Source organism: Dendrobates tinctorius, unplaced genomic scaffold (genome assembly GCF_039654945.1).
Source record: "Dendrobates tinctorius isolate UK_male_01 unplaced genomic scaffold, ASM3965494v1 ptg000026l, whole genome shotgun sequence".
NCBI classification, from domain to species: domain Eukaryota; kingdom Metazoa; phylum Chordata; class Amphibia; order Anura; family Dendrobatidae; genus Dendrobates; species Dendrobates tinctorius.
The window spans coordinates 4,242,917-4,265,348 of NW_027361694.1; the positions used below are offsets into that span (position 1 = coordinate 4,242,917).

The following is a 22,432-nucleotide window of genomic DNA, read 5'->3' on the forward strand; positions in this document are numbered from 1 at the left end:
AAAAGATCAGTTTTTGTCTCATCTGACCACAGCACTTTCTCCCAATCTCTCACAGAATCATCCAGGTGTTTATTGACAAACATCACAGGGCTGCATATGTGCTTTCTTGAGCAGGTGGACCTTGCGGGCACTGCATGATTCTAAATCTTTACAGAGCAATGTGGTACCAATGGTTTTTTTGGTGACTTTGGTCCCAGCTGCCTTGAGATCATTAACAAGTTCCCCTGTGTAGTTTTAGGCTGAGCTCTCACCTTCCTCATTATCAGAAATTGTATTCACTAAAAGGTTGAAACAAGAGCGCAATAGGGTCTTATCCGGGTAAAATGTACAAATACTAAAAGTATTATACTCACCTTCTCAAAGAGAAAGTAAAGCCTGTATAGTATGTCAGCCTGCTGCACGTCCAACGGTCCACAGCGGAACCGCACCACAGATCAATAAGGAATAAATTCTTGGACTTTAAGTGCGCTGCCAGACAGATTCCATAACCACACAAGGTTAAAAAAGTTAACCCTTTAATCCCTACGCGTTTCGAAGCATAACGCTTCTTCTTCAGGGGTTGACACATGAATACAGAGAGCTGTCATCGCATTTATACATACAAGATTCAAATTTGGCGCCATCAAAGACACGAGGTGCGCCACAAAGGTCAAAGATCAAAGTAATTCAAGCGTTTTGAAGAGTTCATAAAGGTTAAACATTCCATAATTAAAAAACAAATAAATCTTTATTATATTTTGCAGATAAAAGAAGAAAAAAAGGGGAAAAAAGGAAAAAATGATAAAAAATGAGGAAAAAGGGGAAGAAAATGAACCCACGACGTGAGGGCAAGAAAAAGGATCAAAGTCCAGCAGACACACCACTACACCAAGGAGAGTGCTCAAATTTAAAAAAGGAATTATAATCCAACAATCGGAATGAATCTCCGAAATAAATATGTGTAAGAGTGATAATTAAATGATACATACATGTGTATGATTAAAAATACGTTAAAAAGGAATTAGTGTATGGATAATAAATAAATGAAAAATAAAAAATAAAATTATAAAATGTGTCACCAATTATTTTATTTCAAATTCCATGAGATATCAGTGGCGTTGGTCAATGGGCAAAAAATCACACGCAGAAGAAACCAAGATTGCTCACCGCCTAAGGCAGAAGGAAAAAACAAAAAAAGCAACAATACTTTAAAGGATTAAATATATTCGTTAAATATATATATTAAAAATGGGAAACTATATAACGAGGTCCACTTAAACATGGATTAATTATGTGTAGTTTTAGGCTGAGCTCTCACCTTCCTCATTATCAAAGATACCCACGAGATGAGATTTTGCTTGGTGCCCCAGATCGGTGTCGATTGACAGTCATTTTGTGTTTCTTCCATTTTCTTACTATTGCACCAACAATTGTCTCCTCACCAAGCGTCTTACGTATGGTTTTGTAATCCATTTAAACTTCGTGCAGGTCTATGATCTTGTCCCTGACATCCCTGACAACTTTGAAAGTTTTTGGTCTTGCCCATGTTGCAGAGGTTAGAGTTTGACTGATTAATTGAGTCTACGGAAACGAGTCTTTTCTAAAGGTGACTATATAAAATGGCTGTCTTTAATGTGGGTAACAAGTTTATTAGAAGCATCTAACTGGTATGTAGGAGCCAGAACTCTTAATGGTTGGAAGGGGATCAACTACCAATTTCTCACTGCAAATTGCAAATAAATTTATATAATTTATACAATGTGATTTTCTAGATATTATTTTTGATATTCTATCTCTCAATGTTAAAATTAGAATACCCTTAAAATTATTGACTGTTCATGTCTTTGTCTGTGGGCAAACTAACAAAATCGGCAAGGGATCAAATACTTATTTTCCCCATTGTACATTGAAGTGCCCCATAAATTGAAAGGCCTAACATGTGCATCTGGACATATGCACCCTATAAACTGAGTGAGCTCTCCTCATAACAGTATTGCCAAACATGTGGATGTTAATTGTGATTAGGGCACACTGTAGACAGAAGAGATTGGGGCATTAGGATTTGGGAGCACAGAGTTACTAGATTTTAGGGGAGGAGACATACCTCTTTTCCAGAGACTTTGTGCCACCAGTTACATGGAAACCCTCTGTATTTCTGTTAACTGATGACAAACCTGAGCTTTGGCTTGTTTTTTTGAGGGGGACAGTTGAAGATTTGCTATATAGTATTTTGGGAAACAATCACTGACCTTAGGGAGACCAGTCAAAGAAAACACTGCGGCAGCCGGCAAAGGCGCTTAATCACAGTGAAATCCTAGGTGCATTGCTCCCTGGGAAATTCGAATATGCACATAATGTCCATGGAGCCTCATTTAAGAATCTCAAACACGGGACTAGCCAGATCTTCCTCCAGGGAAGGACCCAGCCAAGGAGTGGCTCCTTTCGGAAACCACTATTACCACCATATTAAGTGGCCCTTTAAGTCAATATCCTGCTCTTTACGAGTTTATAGATATGACAAGGGAAATACCAAGGCTAGGTATCCATCCACAGACAGCTGTTTCGGGGTGTTGCCCCTCATCAGTGTGGAGTAGGATTCTGGCTAGGTGGGAGCAATGCCTAGTAGACCAACATCACAAAACAATCACTGACCTCAGGGAGACCAGTCAAAGATAACACTGCAGCAGCCGGCAAAGGCACTCAATCACAGTGAAATCCTAGGTGCATTGCTCCCTGGGAAATACAAATATGTAAATAAAGTCCGTGGAGCCTCATTTAAGAGTCTCAAACACAGGACTAGCCAGATCTTCCTCCAGGGAAGGACCCAGCCAAGGAGTGGCTCCATTCGGAAACCACCATTACCACCATATTAAGTGGCCCTTTAAGTCTATATCCAGCTCTTTGCGAGTTTACAGATATGACAAGGGAAATACCAAGGCCAGGTATCCATCCACAGACAGCTGTTTCGGGGTGTTGCCCCTCATCAGTGTGGAGTAGCATTCTGGCTAGGTGGGAGCAATGCCTAGTAGACCAACATCACGGAACAATCACTGACCTCAGGGAGACCAGTCAAAGAAAACACTGCGGCAGCCGGCAAAGGCGCTCAATCACAGTGAAATCCTAGGTGCATATAGTATTTTGGGACATATAACATTTTTTATCACTTTCAAGGCTCAGTTAACATTTATTTTCTTTTTACATGGAGCACTTACTGTACCAGCTTAATAACTTGTTTTTCTTTTTTTCCTTTACGTTGTTTACCTTGCATAAGAGAAAAATGACAGCTTTATATTTTAGGTCAGGATGATTACAGTGATGACAGAGTTACAGTATATACATTTTTTAAAGGCTTTATTACTATCAAACAAAAAACCATTTTTTTTTCCTTATCAGAAACTATTTTTTGTGTTGCCTGCATGATTGTCAAGATGTACTAATACGTTCATTTGTGGGAACTATCTGAAAAGTAGAATGTACCATTATGTCCAATGACGGTAAGGTGTTAAAGCTCTTCCATTTAAGAATCTGTTAGGAGTGGCGGAAGACACTAAATAAAAAATAAATAAAGTGCCTTCGCCACCTGGGGTCCACCGTGCGGTGGATGGAAAAACCGCTGCTAGAGAGGCAGAGCACAAGGCGGTAATGCGCACAAGGGTTAGACGGCACCCAGTGCACAAAAGCAAACTCTGTTATGCTCACAGAGTTGCAGGCAAAAACGCACAAATTAAACGCTGAGTCTGTTCAGAGTCACAGACTCACAGCGATACAGTCGCGGTATTCGCGGTCACAGGAGTAGCCTTAAGCAGCAGGACTACTCCATCTAGACCTACCGTCAAATAAGGTGCGAAGCTTCACAACCGCGGATGCAAAGAAAGCTGCAACTGCAGCGTGGCAAAACCTGAGCCGCTGGCAAGGCGCTGCAATAACGCTGGCGCAAAGAAGACGCTTAGCTGCTGAGCAAGATGTAGCATATGCGCGCTGGCGCTAGCGCTGCTACTAGCTGAAGCCAAACACTCACACAATCGTATTATCAGAGGGAAGGGGTTTCTTAATAAGTCAGTCACCAGTCCAAGCATCCATCGCCATACATACAGCAGCAAGTAAGAAATACTAGCGCATGGCAGAACAGCCATGCGTGCTTTTTATACCAAGCGGGACCTTCCGGAAGTCTCCAAGGCTCCAAGAGGAGCCAATAGGATTAGACACAGGACCTGAACAAGTGACTCCCGAACCCCAATGGGAGCTCGTCCCATGAGCATGCTCAGTGGAGGGAACAGAGGACTTAGCCTCTGGAGAGAGTTGTCGCAAGGCACTCTCCTCTGCAATCTCCTCTACCGCAGATGAAACGCAGGAGACTGCAGCATGCAAGGGTCTAGATTTCATCATAGGGAAGGAAGAAATCAGACTCCTAACAGTATCACATAAAGCTATGTGGCCATAAAAAATTGGACAAAATGCAACATTTAAACCTTTAAAGCCTTTTTTATAAGTGCTCGACTGTTCGAGCCAGCTGTTGATTTGTGGCTAAAATATTACAATACCTTGACTTATTCTTAACTTTTTATCCATTTAACCAACATGAATCATATCTTAACATCTGGGCAGGGTTTCCTATTATTGGCACAAGTGTTCTGTTTGCATGAATAGGTGGCACCAAGTTGTCTTTTTACTATTCTCTAAATCAATGAATCACCAGAATATTCTATGTATCCCTTTCAATTATTTTACAATTATCTCAGATTTGTTGGTCTGCAAACACAAGGGAAAGAAACAGAAAAACTAGAGCTCTCATAAAATAACTAACAATTGATTTCAATATTTTAAGTACTTGATAGTTAAGTTTTTACTGAAGTAATTGCAAGAATATATTGCTAGAATATACATTTATACAGTATGTATATTAGCCATAACAAAAAGCCTTTATCGGGAGTAGGTTATATTATTTTTTACCATTTCACCTATGAAAGAGGTGTGATATATTAATGCAAAAAAAAAACATTCAGTTCACTCAATTCACTTGTAGTTGTGTCTTTGGGGCAGAGTTCTGTGACCATACACTAGCACTCACTTTGCCGAGCTCTGTGAGCTTTAACAAGCTACGGCATTTATATTCCACAGTAGTGCGGCTCTGTGAAGCAACAGAGTCTGCCTCTGTAAACACTGGGTGACGCTAACCCACGTGTGTTCTTCAATATACCACCATATAGCGTCCGCCATTACTGAGCAGCAGTTAACATCTCTGCACGGTGGACCCCAGGCTGCGAACACACCTTTATATCATCTCTATATTATTTGGTGCGTTCCTCCAGCCCTAACAGGTAGTTAGCAACTATCTACAGTGAGAGTTCTAATGTAGTGCATTTAGGCATATGTCACTCATCAGATAATAATAATAATAATAATCTTTATTTATATAGCGCCAACATATTCCGCAGCGCTTTACAGTTGAACAGTTTCAAACACAACAGTCATAAGTAACAACGTTAACAATACAATAATTAAAGCGAAATAAGACGACCCTGCTCGTGGGAGCTTACAATCTACAATGAGGTGGGGGAGATACAAAGTACAGGTTTGTATTTACAATGATGTATTTACAATGATGGTCCAGTCATCTTCAGGGGGTGGGGGTTAGATGGAGATAGTGAATGGGCTACACACACACAAACACAACATGACTTTGATTACTGAATGTGATAGGCCGCTCTGAACAAATGTGTTTTGAGCGAGCGCCGCTCGCTCAGATAATGTTGAGCTGTGATGTCATGCCCTGCAGCAGCCCTAGCTCTGCTTAAGCCCGATCCATTTGGTGGAGCTGGGAGAAACTGATGTGAAAACATCAAAAGTCGCAACATTTTTGCACAACTCATAATTTTGACAAAATTTTACAACTCTTCAAAGATATTCACACCAGAATTCTATCAAAATTGATTTCATGCATCAGGGCCACAAGGTCTTTGTATCAGGATAATAACAAACTGTTATCTGAAAGGAAAATCAAGGATGAACTAACTAAATGCAATGATGAATTGTCTGCAAAGATATGCGACAAAAGCTAAGGAACTTGAAAGGGTTAGAGGTAATAGAAAAAGCCTTTGCTGGCCCATTGCAATGCAAAATAATGAATGCTATTCATTTCATTTTTGTTCCTGCTGCCTTCTTTGCTGCTCTCCAAAGTTTTAAAATATCATCAAGAGCCATATAGTATGGTCAACATGACTCCATCATTCTTTTCATATTTTCTTTGCACTGATAAAATAAGCACATTTTCAAATGTCCTAAAGCAAATGTCAGTCAGGTGACCTTGAATGGGGCCTAACTTTTAAAGTGTGAGGCCCTTTTTGATCATTCCGGTCTTGATGGGGAATTGTGCTTAATGAGGAGATATGCTTGATGAGGAGATATGCTGGCATAAACCTTTTCATGGACAAATGGTGTGCATCTCTGTTTGTATCTCATGAAAAATCTTAATCCAGTCCCTGTTGGAGTAAAATTTGTGCAAACACCGCTGCTCATTATGAATTTGATGAACAGAGGTGAGCATGACCCCTTTCTGCTACAGATATGCTCAATTTGTCTGAAGTGAGCAAAATGGCGGTTCACCTTCCAACAAGAAAATGACTCAAAGCATACAGCTAAAGCAACACTCAGGTGGTTTAAGGGGAAACAATGTAAATGTTTAAGCATGACCTAGTCAAAGCACAGACCATAATCCAATTGAGAACCTGTAGACAGACTTGAAAATTTCTGTTCACCAGAGGAAACCATCTAACTTGAAGGAGTTGGAGCAGTTTTGCATTAAGGAATGGACAAAAATCCCAGTGGCCAGATGTGAAAAGCTCATGGAGACTAATCCAAAGTGACTTGCGGCTGTAATTGCCTCCAAATAGGCTCTACAAAGTACTGATTTTATGGGAAGTGAATAGTTATGATCACTGAAGCTTTTAGTTATTGTGTCCTATTTGCTGTTTGCTTCACATTAAAAAAAACTAAAACAAATGTTCACATTTGTAGGCATGTTTTTTACATGAACTGATGCAACCCCTAAAAAAAAGTGAAATTCCAGGTTGTGAGGTAGCAAAGCACAAAAAAAATGACAAGAGGGTGAATACTTTTGCAAGACATTGTAGATGATGCAGTGGCTGTAGATAATTTTAAAAAGATTCTTTCCCCCCAGAAACAGCATAATTTTTATCCATATGCTTTTTGGTATTTTAAGTCAAGTCCAATAAAAATGCTGATGAGCATCAATAAACAACAAAATGTTTATTAAAATAAAAACAATTAATTTAGTCTTTTACATAAGTGGATATACAGTATATAAATCTTTTGGTGCTTCATAAAATGAAATAACTGTTTTATCCATTTGCAAGAAAGTCACGCATGAGGCAATAGTCAAAAATTGTTAGACTATTATTTTATCAATCTGTGCATGAGTCACTGTTTCTTCATTATCTAAATTGGCAACTCATGCCTAAACAATCTCTTAAACATTCTGGATTACAGTCTTGATATAGATATTTTTTAAGTGTCTTTGTCTCCACATATTCTCATTATATAAGGGTAAGTTAAATGTATTTTAAGGGAAATTTGGTGTTTTAATTTAACATAGGGGGAAATCCATCATTATGGTACAAGCATATTACATCTTTTGAACCATTAGCAAAATGATTGGGGATAAAGACAGTCTATAGCTATATCTTATTACATCTCATATTTACATGCTTAAAGACAGTTGAAATCAATAACATAATTCCTCAAAATTAAAAAAGGATGTTCAGTCGATTTTACGCCACCTGTTATTTGCATGGTTTAAAAAGGAAGCTATATTGTCTGTCAACTCAAAGCTAAAATCTAAACTGCAGACAATATAAATTGTTCCAGACAGACCGCTAATGATTTATGTGATAATGTGGAAGAAATTATCAAACCCATTAAATGTTTTCTTTGATCAAAAACCACAGATCTCACATGGTCTCTTTTATTCTAATATTGAGACGTCTAATGAGAGTAGATTCTGTGGTTAATTAATATGTTAGCAGTGTATCATCAGACACAAGATGTATCATCTCTTTGAAAAAATATGAAACTCATGCAAAAGAAGTACTAAATCAAATAATGAATGATGCTCAAGCTGTTCATGGAGATAATCAGATAAATACCAGTTTTTGTTAAGATCCTTGTTTCTTGTAAATATAATGTATAACATAATCTACTACATACAGTATAATTATAAAGACAAGGGTATAGTGCTATTTGGCTAGCTTAAGCCACAAGGCAGCATCTCTGCATACACTTTTTTCTTAGCTATATACCAGTTTTAATATTGAATTGAAACTAGACTTCAGAGTAAGTTTTTTCTTCTAAATGGAGTATTTCTCCCTTGCAACTTATATATTACCGTATTTTTCGCTTTGTAAGATCCTCTGGATTATAAGACGCACCACAAATTTTGAGGAGAAGAATAAGAAAAAAATATTTTTTAATATAATGGTGGTGCCTCTTATAATCCTTGCATCTTATTGCTTACTGGGGTTGGTGGCTGTGGTGTAGGGGGGCCCAGACTCGCTGCTGGAGGAGGCAGGCATGGAGTGATGCTGCAGGCCGCATTCAGGGATAAGGGGGGCTACGATGTGTGCCGTTGCTGCGGAGGTCTTGTGCTGCTGCAGGGTCTTGTGCTGCTGCCGAATTTCTCCGGGTGTCCGGCGGTTGCTGGCAGGTGCTGCGGGTGTCTCCGGTGCCCAGCAGTGCTGCTTGTGTGCCTGGCGCTGCCCGGGGCTCTGCCGATATTGTGCGAGAGGTCAGAGCCCCAGCATTTCCATGGTTCCCCTGTGTGTGTGGTGGTGCCAGTAAAAAATGGCCGCCGGCGCTTGCGCAGATGTTATCTCAGGACCCAGCTCTCGAGAGATGAGATCTCAGTGCTGAAATCTCATCTCTCGAGTCTCTAAAATTTTTATGTTGCTTTTTTCTATGCTCCAATAACATGAATAAAACAGACTCACACATACTATAGGCATGCTTTAGCTATGTGTTCACCTAATATTTGAAATGGAATCCAAAAATCCATATAAATAAAATCTGAGAGAATATATCCTAAAACAAATACTGTAAGAATACTGTATACATCTACCCAATTCCATTTTTTTTGCAAACTTTCACAGAGAAATGATTTGAACTTAATTAAAATATTATATGATGCAAAGGGAATGTAAGTGAGTAATATTTTTAAATAATATTGTGTTTTTTAAAGAAAAGTAGTACATCACGCTTGTGAAACAAGCCATATTAAAGCCATATTGGCACTGATTACTTGCACTTATCATATTTGGCACTGATTATGTAAAGTAATTATCCCCCTCTACTCCTTGGTCATACCTCATCTGGAATACTGTGTCCAGTTCTGGGCAACACAGTTTAAAAAAAGACATTGAAAAATTGGAGCAAGTTCAGAGAAGAGCTACCAGGGTGATGAGCAGACGACAAACTTTGTCCTACAACTAATGGATAAAAGATCAGGGAATGTTTAACTTACAAAAAAGAAGGCTAAGAGGAGATTTAAAAGCTGTCTACAAACGTATGAAGGGATGTCACATTGTAGAGGTGTAGGGAAGGTGACCTGATGGACGGACTTGTAAGCCAGTAGGAAGGAGGGTTTGCACATTTTAGGCAGATAGCAGTTATGACAGTGGGGAAAGTGTAGGTGACGTGCAGTACCTTGGGTTGACCACTAGATGGCAGGGAGGAGTGTAAGTTCAGGACTTAACAGCAGCTTAGGGCTTTAGAAACCATTGATCATGGGGGCGGAGTTACAGGGAACCAGGAAAGTTATAAATTTGACAGGAGGGTTCCAGAAAATTCCAGTCCCAGGGAGGTGCTCAAGAGACAAGGAGTCTGTGACAGTTTGTGTGCTGTGAGGAGAGCCAAACCAGAGGACTGAGAAGAGAGAAAGTCAGGGGGGTGGTCCTGACATGAATTACCGCAGTACAGATGAGGCCCCGGGAAAAGCATACCGTATTGAAGGCGAAAACTGACCAATAAAAGTGCTGATGGTGTACGGGCCTAAGGCGACCACAGTGACTGTGCTGACAGTATCGTCGCTCAGTGAAAAAGGGACGGTACGTGTGTTTACGTCCCTGGTGAAAAAGTACGGTGTGGGTAGCGAGGCCTGGAAACGGAGGCCCGTGAAGGTATTATGTGTACTGCTGAGGCCGTCAGTCGGACGGTAAGGAATAAACTTGGACCTGTTGTACCCGAAACCTGCCTCCATCTTTTGTCTGTGACTTCTCTGCGTGGTATACAGAGGGACCACCCCCCAGCTCAGCCCACGACCCTACAGAGGGATCGTCATTATTCTCATTTGCACATGGAAGCACGAGAAGCAATGGAATGAAACTGAAAGGGAGAAGATACAGATTAGTTATTCGAAAACATTTTTTGACAGTGAGGGTGATCAATGAGTGGAACAGGCTGCCACGAGAGGTGGTGAGTTCTCCTAGAATGGAAGTTTTCAAACAGAGGCTGGACAGACATCTGTCTTACATGGCTTGGTTAATCCTGCATTGAGCAGGGGGTTGAACACGATTACCCTGGAGGTCAATTCCAACTCTAGCATTCTATGATTCAATGGTGATTGCAACCAAACATTAATTACATTTTGATACATTCACATTCAAAATCAATCCATCTATAGCACATTCTTTCACACCATGAAAAGGATGAAGAAAACACATTTTCACAAGGATATTACATCAATATCAAATAAAATTCCTAGAGAGATAAAACTGTACCATGTAATAAAAAAAATTATAACTCTTTAATAATTTCTAAATAAATAAACTCAATAAAGTATATAAAAGCAGCAGTGGACAACCAAGAATGATTCATAAAATGTTTATTATTTGGTTAATGGAAATTGTTTCTAGTAACAGCTTAGCTTGTTAACCCCTTTCCTACATTAGACGTACTATTCCATACATGTGACCTGAGACCTAAGTCCCAAGGACGGAATAGTATGTCTAGCGCGATCAGCTGCGCTCTCGGGGGGGGAACGCAGCTGATCGCGGCTGGGTGTCAGCTGATTATCACAGCTGACACCCGGCACTATGTGTCAGGAGTGGTCACGGACTGCCCCCGACACGTTAACCCCTGGCACACTGCGATCAAACACGATCACAGTGTACCGGGGGTTTAGGGATGCATCGGGAGGGAGGGGGCTCCCTCCGTGCTTCCCTGAGACCCCCACAGCAGTGCGATGTGCAGTGCTGCTGCAGGGGTCTCCTTCCCTGCAGGTCCCCGAATCCAAAATGGCGGCGAGGACCTTCGGGGGCCTGCAGAGAGGCGGCTTCCTCATGCCTGCAAAGTGCCGGCATGAGGAAGCCTGCTGCAGTGCCTGTGTCAGATCGCTGATCTGTCACAGCGATCTGTGATGTGACAGATCAGTGATCTGTCACATGACAGTTATGTCCCCCCTGGGACATTGTAATAAAGTTAAAAAAAAGTGTAAAAATAATTTATAAAAAATCGCTAAATAAATTTTAAAAAAGTATTCTCTAATAAATTCATTTTTTGAAAATAAAAAAAACAATAAAAGTACACATATTTGGTATCGCCGCATCCATAACGACCCACCCTATAAAACTGTCCCACTAGTTAACCCCTTAGTTGAACCCCTTAAAAATAAAAATAAAAAGCGAAGCAAAAAATAAAGCTTTATCATCATACCGCCGAACAAAAAGTGCAATAACGCGCAATCAAAAAGACGGATATAAATAACCATGGTAAAACGTCATCTTATCCCACAAAAAACAAGTTGCTACACAGCGTCATCAGCAAAAAAATAAAACAGTTATAGCTCGCAGAATAAAGTGATGCAAAAATAATTATTTTTTATATAAAATTGTTTTCATTGCATAAAGCGCCAAAACATAAAAAAAGCCATAAATGAGGTATCGCTGCAACCGTACTGTCCCGAAGAATAAAACCGCTTTATCAATTTTACCGCACACGGAATGGTGTAAACGCACCCCCAAAAAAGAAATTCATGAAACACTGGTTTTTGTTCATTCTGCGTCACAAAAATTGGAATAAAAAACGATCAAAAAATGTCACATGCCCGAAAATGGTACCAATAAAAATGTCAACTCGTCCCACAATAAATAAGACCTCACATGATTCGGTGGGTCAAAATATGGGAAAATTATAGCTCTCAAAATGTGGTGATGCATAAACTATTTTTACAATAAAAAGTGTCTTTTAGCGTACGACAGCTGCCAAAAATAAAAACCTGCCATAAATAGTAAATCAAACCCCCCCATTATCACCTCCTTAGTTAGGGAAAAATAATAAAATAAAAAAAAATGTATTCATTTCCATTTTCCCATTAGGGCTAGGGTTAGGGCTAGGGCTAGGGTTAGGGCTAGGGGTGTGTTGGGGTTAGGGTTGGAGTTAGAATTGGGGTGTTTCCACTGTTTTGGCACAGCAGGGGCTTTCCAAACGTGACATGGCATGCGATCTCAATTCCAGCCAAAAAAGTCAAATGGCACTGCTTCCCTTCCGAGCTCTGCCATGCGCCCAAATAGTTGTTTACCTCCATATATGGGGTATCAGCGTACTCAGGGCAAATTGTACAATAACTTTTGGGGTCCTGTTACTCTTGGGAAAATAACCATTGGGGGTGAAAAGATCATTTTTGTGGAGAAAAATATGATTTTTTAATTGTACAGCAATATCAGGCTCCTGACAGCGCCGGCGTGCAGCCTCCGCTGAGCAGGGACTCACCCGTACTGTAGGGGTCCCAGGGACCGGAATAGCCGGAAAGTACAGATGCACAGGACCTGAACGCTGAAACTTTAGCAAGCAGGCACAGGACCTACAGTCATGTGACAGCAAGGGGGGGCTTAGCGTCCTGCTTGTAGAGATGGTAGAAAACTCAGAGTCAGGCTAAACGGAGGTCATACACAGTACGGGCAAACGAGGTACAGAATCGTGAGTCAGAGAATAGTCAGGCGTAGCAGAGGATCACACAAGAGATGGAGGCAGAAGCACCAGAGGAGCGATCACAGGGAGGTCAGGACAAAGCCAGGGGGTCATACACGGGATGGACACACAAGTACAAAATCAGAATCCAAGAGACATAAACCGAGGGCAAACTAGATCATACACCAAACAATCGTACAAGGACAGGCGAGAGCACAAACGGAGCAGGGTCGGGCACACTCAAACTAGGAGTATAAATGACAGGGGAGGGTCCTCACCTGAAGCTATAAAAACCCTCCCCAGACCCAGAAGGAGGCTCTACCAATTAACCCCTACTCTGACTGCCCAGCATTCTGAATAAACCATGACAGGCTGTACATTATAAACTTCTGTGAAGCCCTTGGGGGTTCAAAGTGCTGACCACATATCTAGATAAGTTCCTTGGGGGTCTAGTTTCCAAAATGGGGTCACTTGTGGGGGGTTTCCACTGTTTAGGCACATCAGGAGCTCTCCAAACTTGACATGGCATCCGATCTGAATTCCAGCCAATTTTGCAGAGAAAACGTCAAACGGCGCTCCTTCCCTTCCGAGCTCTGCCATGTGCATAAACAGTGGTTCCCCCCCACATATCAGGTATCAGCGTACTCAGGACAAACTGCACAATAACTTTTACAGTCCAATTTCTTCTGTTACCCTTGGTAAAATAAAAAAATTGAACCTGAAGTAATTTTTTTTGTGAAAAAAAGTTAAATGTTCATTTTTTCTAAACATTCAAAAAATTCCTGTGAAGCACCTGAAGGGTTAATAAACTTCTTGAATCTGGTTTTGAGCACCTTGAGGGGTGCAGTTTTTAGAATGGTGTCACTTTTGGGTATTTTCTTTCATATAGACCCCTCAAAGTGACTTCAAATGTGATGTGGTCCGTAAAAATAAAATGGTGTTGTAAAAATGAGAAATCGCTGGTCAAATTTTAACCCTTATAACTTCCTAGCAAAAAGAAATTTTGGTTCCCAAATTGTGCTGATGTAAAGTAAACATGTGGTAAATGTTATTTATTAAGTTTTTTGAGTGCCATATCTCTGTGATTTAAGAGCATAAAAATTCAAGGTTGGAAAATTGCAAAATTTTCACAATTTTCACCAAATTTCCATTTTTTTCACAAATAAACGCAAGTTATAAGAATGAAATTTTACCACTGACATGAAGTACAATATTTCACGAGAAAACATTTTCAGAATTGCCTAGATCTATTGAAGCGTTCCTGAGTTATTACTTCATAAAGGGACAGTGGTCAGAATTGTAAAAATTGGCCTGGGAGTTAACGTGCAAACCACCCTTGGTAGTAAAGGGGTTAATAATGAAACAAAAATATAGTTTATTCATTTTTTCTTAAAATTTTAAAGGGAGCCTGGCAGCAGGATTATGCTGAGTAACCTACAGACAGTGTCAGGTTGATGCTGTTATACTGATTAAAATGATAACTTTGTTGATGAAATCCATTTTGTGGTTGCTGTTTAATCTATATTTTCAGTTTTCACTTAATGAAATGCCCATGCTCTGGGGCAGGACTGTGGGGGGGTCTTCATGTGGTACTCTGATTAGGTATTCATCAGTATGGCTTCTAACAGGTAGTGATGAACGAATTTGTTGGAAAAACGATCGCCAAACATAAATTTGGAACAAATGTGGCACATTCGGAAACATGAGCAAAATTTTATAAAATCGGGAAAAATCAATAACTTTCAGTGAAAAGTGCAGTAAAATATTTGCGTTGCCACTAAAGCATTTTCAGCACTTTGGCTACCACAATAGTGGTGTATCATGAGCGTAGGGCATGTGTTTAATGAGGATAAGGACTTTGCAGAACTCAGAGACGTGGCGTGCTTGAAAACCGTAATTTTTTTTTCTAACTTTATGTGTGAACATTGCGGCTAGCCAGTGAGATTGCAGGAAATGTCCACAATGTTCTGACACAATGGCTTGTGTTATTGGCTGCTGAAATTGCATGCCTTTCTCCATATAAAGAGCGGACATCTGGTTTTAGTGCCTTTTTGACACTATAACGGCACAGAGAGACTACTCCTGATGCTGGCACTGTTAGCAGCTATATTTTAGGCAGTCAGCTAGGCGGTTGTTTCTTAGTCAGATAGTTTAGCTAGGTAGGGTCCTGTGTGGCTGTGAAATCACCCTTCCATCATTTTTTTTGCCATTACTGAGGTCCACTGACAAAGCCAGCAGGGCACATGTGTCTTGTGCACTGCTTCTATTGTGCTCCATGCATAAGTATAAAGTTCTAAATTTTATTTTTTCACTATCTAAATGTGAAACAACATGCCATATACTATCTTGTCATTTGGTGTTGTGGTGTCATTGTTCTGCGATTTGAGCTGTTGTACCTGCCAAAATATTTTTGGGGGCAGGTGCTACTGTGTTTAACCATACCATATCTCACCTTGTTATTTTGTGGTGGTGAAATTCCACAGTCTGCATAGCTCATGCACATTAAAAAAATATTTTTTTTTTCTGTTGGTAAACGTGACACAGCCCGCCGTATCCCATGTTGTAATTTTGAGGCAGTGATATGAAGCTGTCTGCATACCTCCCGCATGTTAAAAAAATATAATTTTTCTGTTGGTAAGTGTGATACAGCCCGTCATATCCCTTGTTTTTATATTATGGGGTTGAAATTAAGCTGTCTACAGACCTCATGCACATAAAAAAATATATTTTCAGTTATTAAATGTGGAACAGCCTGCCATATTACATGTTGTAGTTTTGTGATGGTGAAATTGTTGTGTGTGCAGAGCAGTTGCACATTAAAAAAAATTTTGGTTTGGTAAATCTGATTTTTAAGTTGTTTGGAGCATATTTTCAAAGTTATACAGGCGTCGCCCACACTAAAAAAAAATTGGTCAGTAGGGAACATCTCACTTTGAAATTGTTAGTAGTATCTTGTAAATATTATACAGGCCTCATCCACAAAATTCTTCTGCTACTAATGTCATACAGTAGGTGATATCTCATTTTCAAATTGTTTGTAACATCCATTCTATGTGATCGAGGGCTCATGCACATGCTCAAAAATATTCCTCTGTTAATAATGTCATATAGTAGGGGACATCTCACTTTCAAATTGTAGCATTTAGTCTATTTTATAGAGGCCTCATCAACAGGCCCCCCAAAAATTCTTGTGCTACTAATGTCATATAGTATTATTGTTTAGAGCATATTGTATTTGCCAAACTGGCCTCATCCACACTGAAACAAATCTCTCTTCTGTTACTAATGTGATTCAGAACGCCATATTTCACCATATTTCATTTACTGCCGTGAAATTCATGGTGAAAGGGGGATTAAGCTTTGTGTTCAAGGTGCACGTGGAGTAGGTGGTAATGTTTGTGAAAGCACTAGAGAACCAACAACGTCATGTACTATGCAAATACAACTGACATCTTCTTTTACTGGATGGGCTACTCCACTACTTTTCTTTGACAGATGTACAGTGGTACACCTTGTTGAAGAGTCACAGAAAGAGCATGTGCTTGAGTGGATGGCAAGCGCAGCTTCAAGTGGCCTCTCCTCCTCTTCCACGCAAATTACCCTTGCTTCCCCCAAGTCACTACTCTCCAATAGTAAAACTGACTGTAAGGAAGCACAGATAGGTGCATCTGAAGAGCTGTTCACACATTCTATGTCATGGGCATCAGAAGTGTACTCAAAAGCTTCACAGAGTCAAGAGGAGATCTGCACTGATGCCCAAATTTTTTTTAGCTTGGATCCGGGGCAGGACAAAGTAGGGTCTGAATAGCATCTTGAACCTTGTCACCAGAAGGTAACTTCCAGAAGGATGTGATCCTGTTGAGACTCAGATATCTGAGGTTCACGCCGACTGTACTGTGCTGTCAGGGCAAGAAGAGAAGGAGGGTGACTCTAAGGGTGATGAATGTGATAACACAGAGGATAATGATGATCAGATTTTAGATCCCAGTTGGCATTAACACAGAGACACACAGGTGAGTAGGTCATCTGAGGATGAAGACAAGGAGGTTACGTTGTGCTGAACATCGCAGACATGCAGTGATGCAGCCATGACGAGCAATGCATCCTGAGCCACAACTGTGGCTGTGACCAGCAAGGTTCATGGGTCTACAGCCTGCAGGGGTGGCAAGGGTTGCATAGCTTGGACCTCTTTTGACACTGCAAAGGATGAGCCAACTCACAAAATTTGCAAACTTTGCAAAAAAAAAGTAGAGGGAAAAAGTGCAATAATCTGCTATATGTATGCGTCTTCACATGCACAATCAACATGCATTACTCTGGGAATCCCACTGCACTAAAATGCAGACCAGTGGACCTCAACACACATCAGCTGCCCCATGAATTGCATCTGCTACTACTTCCTCCTCCTCTGTTACCATGCCAAATTTTGTGATGCAGGTCTCTGATCGCAGAACTTTGTGTTTTTCACCTGCTCCAGTCACACCAAAAGAGAGTTCGCCATCACCTGTAATGGAAACGGACATGCCTGCTGTTTTTGACCAATCTCAAAGAACAAGCAAACCACATCTTTCTCAATCCACCATAACATCTCCACCTGCACCTCCCTTACGGTCCAGTAGTTTGTTAAGTTCACTGTACTCCGTCCTCTCTGAGCACTTTAGCCAGCCCACGGTCCCTCAGTTGTGGTCATGTAAAAGATTGTTACCTCCTACACATGACAAAGCTAAGAGGTTGAACTTCACCATCTCCAATCTGTTGGCCACAGAAATGCTGCCTTTCCCCCTGGTAGAAACCAATGTTTTCTGAAAGCTGATGGCCGTCACAGTCCCTAAGTACTAGTTGCCCAGTCAACATTATTTTTCTAAGAAAGCTGTGCCTGCACAACACCAGCATGTCGCAAACAACATCACCCATTCCTTGGCTAAATCTATGTCTGCTAGGGTGCATTTCACCACAGACACTTGGATGAGAAAGCATGGCCAAGGACATTACATCTCACTGACTGGGTACTGGGTGACTGTGTTGGCTGTGGGGGTAGGCACTGATCCACAAGTCTTGGAATCCCCAAGGCTTGCAAGACAAACCTATATATTTCACACTTCCTTCACTGCTTCTGCCTCCTCCTCTAGGGACTTCACCTGCACCCTCAACCTCTGCCTTAATGAGAAAATGAGACACGCATTCCAACAGTGCAGAGTGAATCCCCATCACCTTCGCACTGCACAGCCATGGCTCACCGCAATCAGGCATTGTTAAAATTGATATGCCTTGGAATTTACAGTCGTACAGCTGAAGAGTTATGGACAGCTCTCCAGACCGAGTTTGAGCAATGGCTGTCTTTGCTGAACCTGCATCCAGGGAATGTCGTGTTTGATAACTGTGCGAACCTGATTGCAGCCCTACGGTGAGGCATGCTCACACATGTGCCTTGCATGGTTCATGTCATCAACCTGGTGGTACAGCATTTTCTCCACCAGTATCCTGGCCTGGGTGAGCTGCTGCAGAAAGCGCAGAAGCTGTGTGTTCACTCCCGCCATTTGCACTCCTCAGGTCATTGACTTGCATCTATACACAGGTCTTTGTTCATGCCAGTTAACAGTTTGATATGCAATGTGCCAACAGGGTGGAATTCCACTCTACACATGTAGTGATTGTGGCAGCAGAAATGAGCCCTGACGCAGTATGTCATGTCATATAACCTGGGTAGAACGTAGTACGGATGTGGGGCATTTCACGTTTATGGAGTGTGCACAGATTAAGGACCTCTGCACCCTTCTGCACTGTTTTGAAATACTGTATTTTCTGGCATATAAGACAACTTTTAAACCCCTGAAAATCTTCAGAAAAGTTGGGGGTCATCTTATGTGCCGGTGTCGCCTTATACGGCGGTTATGGAGCACTCTGCAGCTGGCGGTTGCCTTTTACGGTGGTCAGCGCATATGGTAGGGGGAGTGGTCCTGATGAAGAGGTAAGGGGGCACCTTCCCGGGGAAGGTGATGCAAGCTGCAGGCATCCCGGGGTATGGAAAACAGCGAGAAAGCGATGCTGTGCCCAGAAGACATGCTTCTTGTATCTTATTATCTTCTCTGCCTATTGGATCTCGCACATGCATGCCTGCGCCACTTCACTGTGCCCCCTCACCTCATCACTGTGCAGTCCTCGGAAGTGAGAGAGGCGAGAGGCAAAGATACAAGGGCAGGCAAGATGGGTGAAAGAGGCATGGTTTTCTGGGCACAGAGCTCTCTGGAGGTACCAGTAATAGGTACAAGGGCGGGCCAGAGGGATGTGTTCTGATAGTCTTGGGGACAGGGAGGGCTGGGAAAGTAGGGAGAGCTGACCAATCTAAGCAGGAATTGTATACAATCAGCCAATCGCTGGTAAGATACCTTGGCTGGTTGTTGTATACTAGATACCAGTACTTCACCAGTATCTGTACCTGTTTAGCAGTACATACAGTACAGTACCAGTATACAAATGTCCAGCAGCCAAAACCCCATCATGGCTCCACCAGCAAGAAGAAAGAAATATGAAGCCAGTTTTAAACTTAAAGTTGTGAACTTTTCCATGGAACATGCTGCAAGACACTATGGAGTAGAAGAAAAGATGGTTTGGGACTGGATAGCAAATTAAAAAGCATTAAAGAGTATGCAAAGGGGTATGTGTGCATTAAGAAGAGGCACCCCACATTGGCCAGAGCTTGAAAAACATGTAACAGACATGGTGAATGAGCATCGCCAAAACGGTTATGTAGTGACACAAAATCAAATACGTTTGTTTGCACTTCAGTGGGCCAATTCTTACCCAGATCACAGCAACACATTTAAGGCTACTGTATTCTGGTGTACTAGATTCATGGCAAGGCATAATATGGTACTGAGGCAAAAGATGAAAATTGCCCAAAAATTACCTGCAGATCTTTATAGCAAAGTAAATAGTTTTCATCGATACGTAATACAACAGCGCACTAAACATTGCTATCCATTAAGTACTATTGGAAATATGGATGAAACTCCAATGAATTTTGATATGGTTGGAAATAAAACTGTCCAATCTAAAGGTTAAGGCCTCTTTCACACTTCAGTTTTTTGCATCAGTTATAATCCGCCAAAAAGGCGGACAAGCGGATCCGTTCTCAACTGATGTGAACGGATGGCACAGGATCCGTTTTCAGACGGATCCTGAAAATGAAGAAATTTAAAGGAATCGCTGGCCGGGAAGGGGGAGAGAGAGAGAGAGAGAGAGAGAGAGAGAGAGAGAGAGAGAGAGAGAGAGAGAGAGAGAGAGAGAGAGAGAGAGAGAAAGAAATTCGGGTTAAATCAGTGTTTGCAGGATCCGCCAGAGAAAAAAACGTTACAAGCTCCGTTTTGAAATTTTTGAGGATGGTGACGGACAGCAACTTTTGGCGGATCCTCTCAAAAAACGGATGCAACGGACAGCAATCCGTCACAATCCGCCATTAATGCAAGTCAATGGGAAAAAAACGGATCCTCAAAAAAAATTTGAGGATCCGTTTTTTTTCAAAACCTGGCGGATTGTGACTGATTGTAAAAAACGGAAGTGTGAAAGAGGCCTAAGAAAACAATTTTAATTAAAACAATGGGGCATGAGAAGTCCAGTTTTACAGTGGTGTTAGGATGCACAGCTGATGGCGCCAAAATGAGACCAATGATTATTTTTAAAAGAAAAACAATGCCAGTACTCAAGCTCCCTGTTTGTTATTTTGTACATGTGAATGAAAAAGGCTGGATGGATAAGGAAGGGGTAAAGCTATATCTTGATAATGTATGGAGCAGGCTACCAGGTGGACTTTTTCAAAGATGTAGTCTACTGGTGTGGGATATGTTCAGGGCTCATTTAACTCCAGCACCATGCAAATGATTGCAAGACTAAACTCACATGTGGCAGTTATTCCTGCAGGATTGACATTGTTGGTTACAGCCACTGGATGCATGCCTAAACAAGCCATTTAAAGATCGCATTCGAGAACAGTGGAATGAATGGATGGTTAGTGGCGAAAAGTCATTCACAAAAGGAGGAAATATGCGTACTCCACAGTTGGATGTTTTGTGCAAGTTTGTCATAAAAGCCTTGAATGATATTGATGCAGAAACAGTAATCAAGTCTTTCAAGAAGTGTGGCATATCAAATTCATTAGCTGGTATGGAGGACTACTACTTGTGGCAAGAAGAAGAGGAAGCCGAAGCTGAGCCCACACCATCTGATACGGAATTCGATCCAAACGATGACTGCCTTACAGATGTATCACAAGATGTCATTGATGTACTTAGGATATCAGATGAAGAACAGGAGGATTTTTAAGGCTTTTAAAGGAAAACTGTCACGCCAGCAAAACCTGTAAAAATACCATAGTTTGCAGTTATAATGGGCATTGCTAACAGGGACTTGCCCCACTTGCTCTCTCTCTATTGTTTGTTATCTTCCTCCTATCATTATCAGCTCCAGTTTGGTTGACAGCTTAGAAAACAAACAGCATGGCATCTCCCATGGGTTTATTGTCTTAAGGTACTGTCACACTTAGCGATGTACCAGCGATCCCGACCAGCGATGTGATGCAGTCAGGATCACAGGTGCATCGCTAAGTGGTCGCTAATGAGCTGCCACACAGGCAGATCTCACCAGCGACATAGCAGCGGTTGGGGGTAGTTACTTACCTGTCAGACGAGGCGATCCTGACATCCTCCCGCCCGCTTCCACGCGTCGCTCGTCGGCACCACAGGAAGCCCAGGAGGAAGCTGATGACGAGAAACGGTCCAGGACATTCTCGCGTGATCAGCGATAACCAGCGGGGGAGCGGTCGGAGGTAAGTATCACACATAGCGATATCACTAGCAATATCGCTGCTATGTCACGAAAACCAGTGACGTTATAGCGATATTGCTAGCAATATCGCTTAGTGTGACAGGCCCTTTATCCTTCCTTTCAGCTTTAGATTGAAATAGGAACAGTTTAATCCATCTGCACTGTTTTATTATACATGTTCTATGATAAACAGCCTTTTGTTTATAAGTGACATTTTTCCTGCTAAGTACCTGAGTACCTGCATGTCATAAGTATTTGAATTAAAATTACCATATTGAAATCAAATCTGATTTTTTTTTCCATATGTGCATTGGAAGAGGGTTAGTCTTATATGGCGAGTATATTCCAAACTCTATATTTTAACTGGAAAAGTTGGGGGTCGTCTTATACGCCCAGCCGGAAAATATGATTGCTACTAAGATGATTATCGCTGATGACACCATCAATAGCATCACTATTCCGGTCATCTATATGCTGGAGCAGAATTTGAAATCCTGCGGGAGGAGGTGGTGGTCCCAGAAAAAGAGGAGGAAGCAGAGGGGGATGCAGAATGGGATAACATTGTCTCAAAGATCCAGGCTGTTGTCGCACAGACAGGTGCCAAGGGAGGGTGGATTTCTGCGATCGAGTGGGCTGGTGATAACAGACAAACAGTTAC

The 22,432-nt window shown here is 41.4% G+C and overlaps 1 protein-coding gene across 1 annotated transcript in view; it reads left to right on the forward strand.

Moving 5' to 3' along the window:
• LOC141084704 (uncharacterized) overlaps positions 1-21,273 on the forward strand; it is a 127,615-nt gene extending 106,342 nt beyond the window's left edge. Inside the window, exon 4 of the mRNA XM_073569581.1 lies at positions 20,893-21,273. Within this exon, the coding sequence (XP_073425682.1) occupies positions 20,893-21,273 (381 nt within the window). The remainder of the gene's footprint in view (positions 1-20,892) is intronic.
• The last annotated feature ends 1,159 nt before the right edge of the window (positions 21,274-22,432 follow it).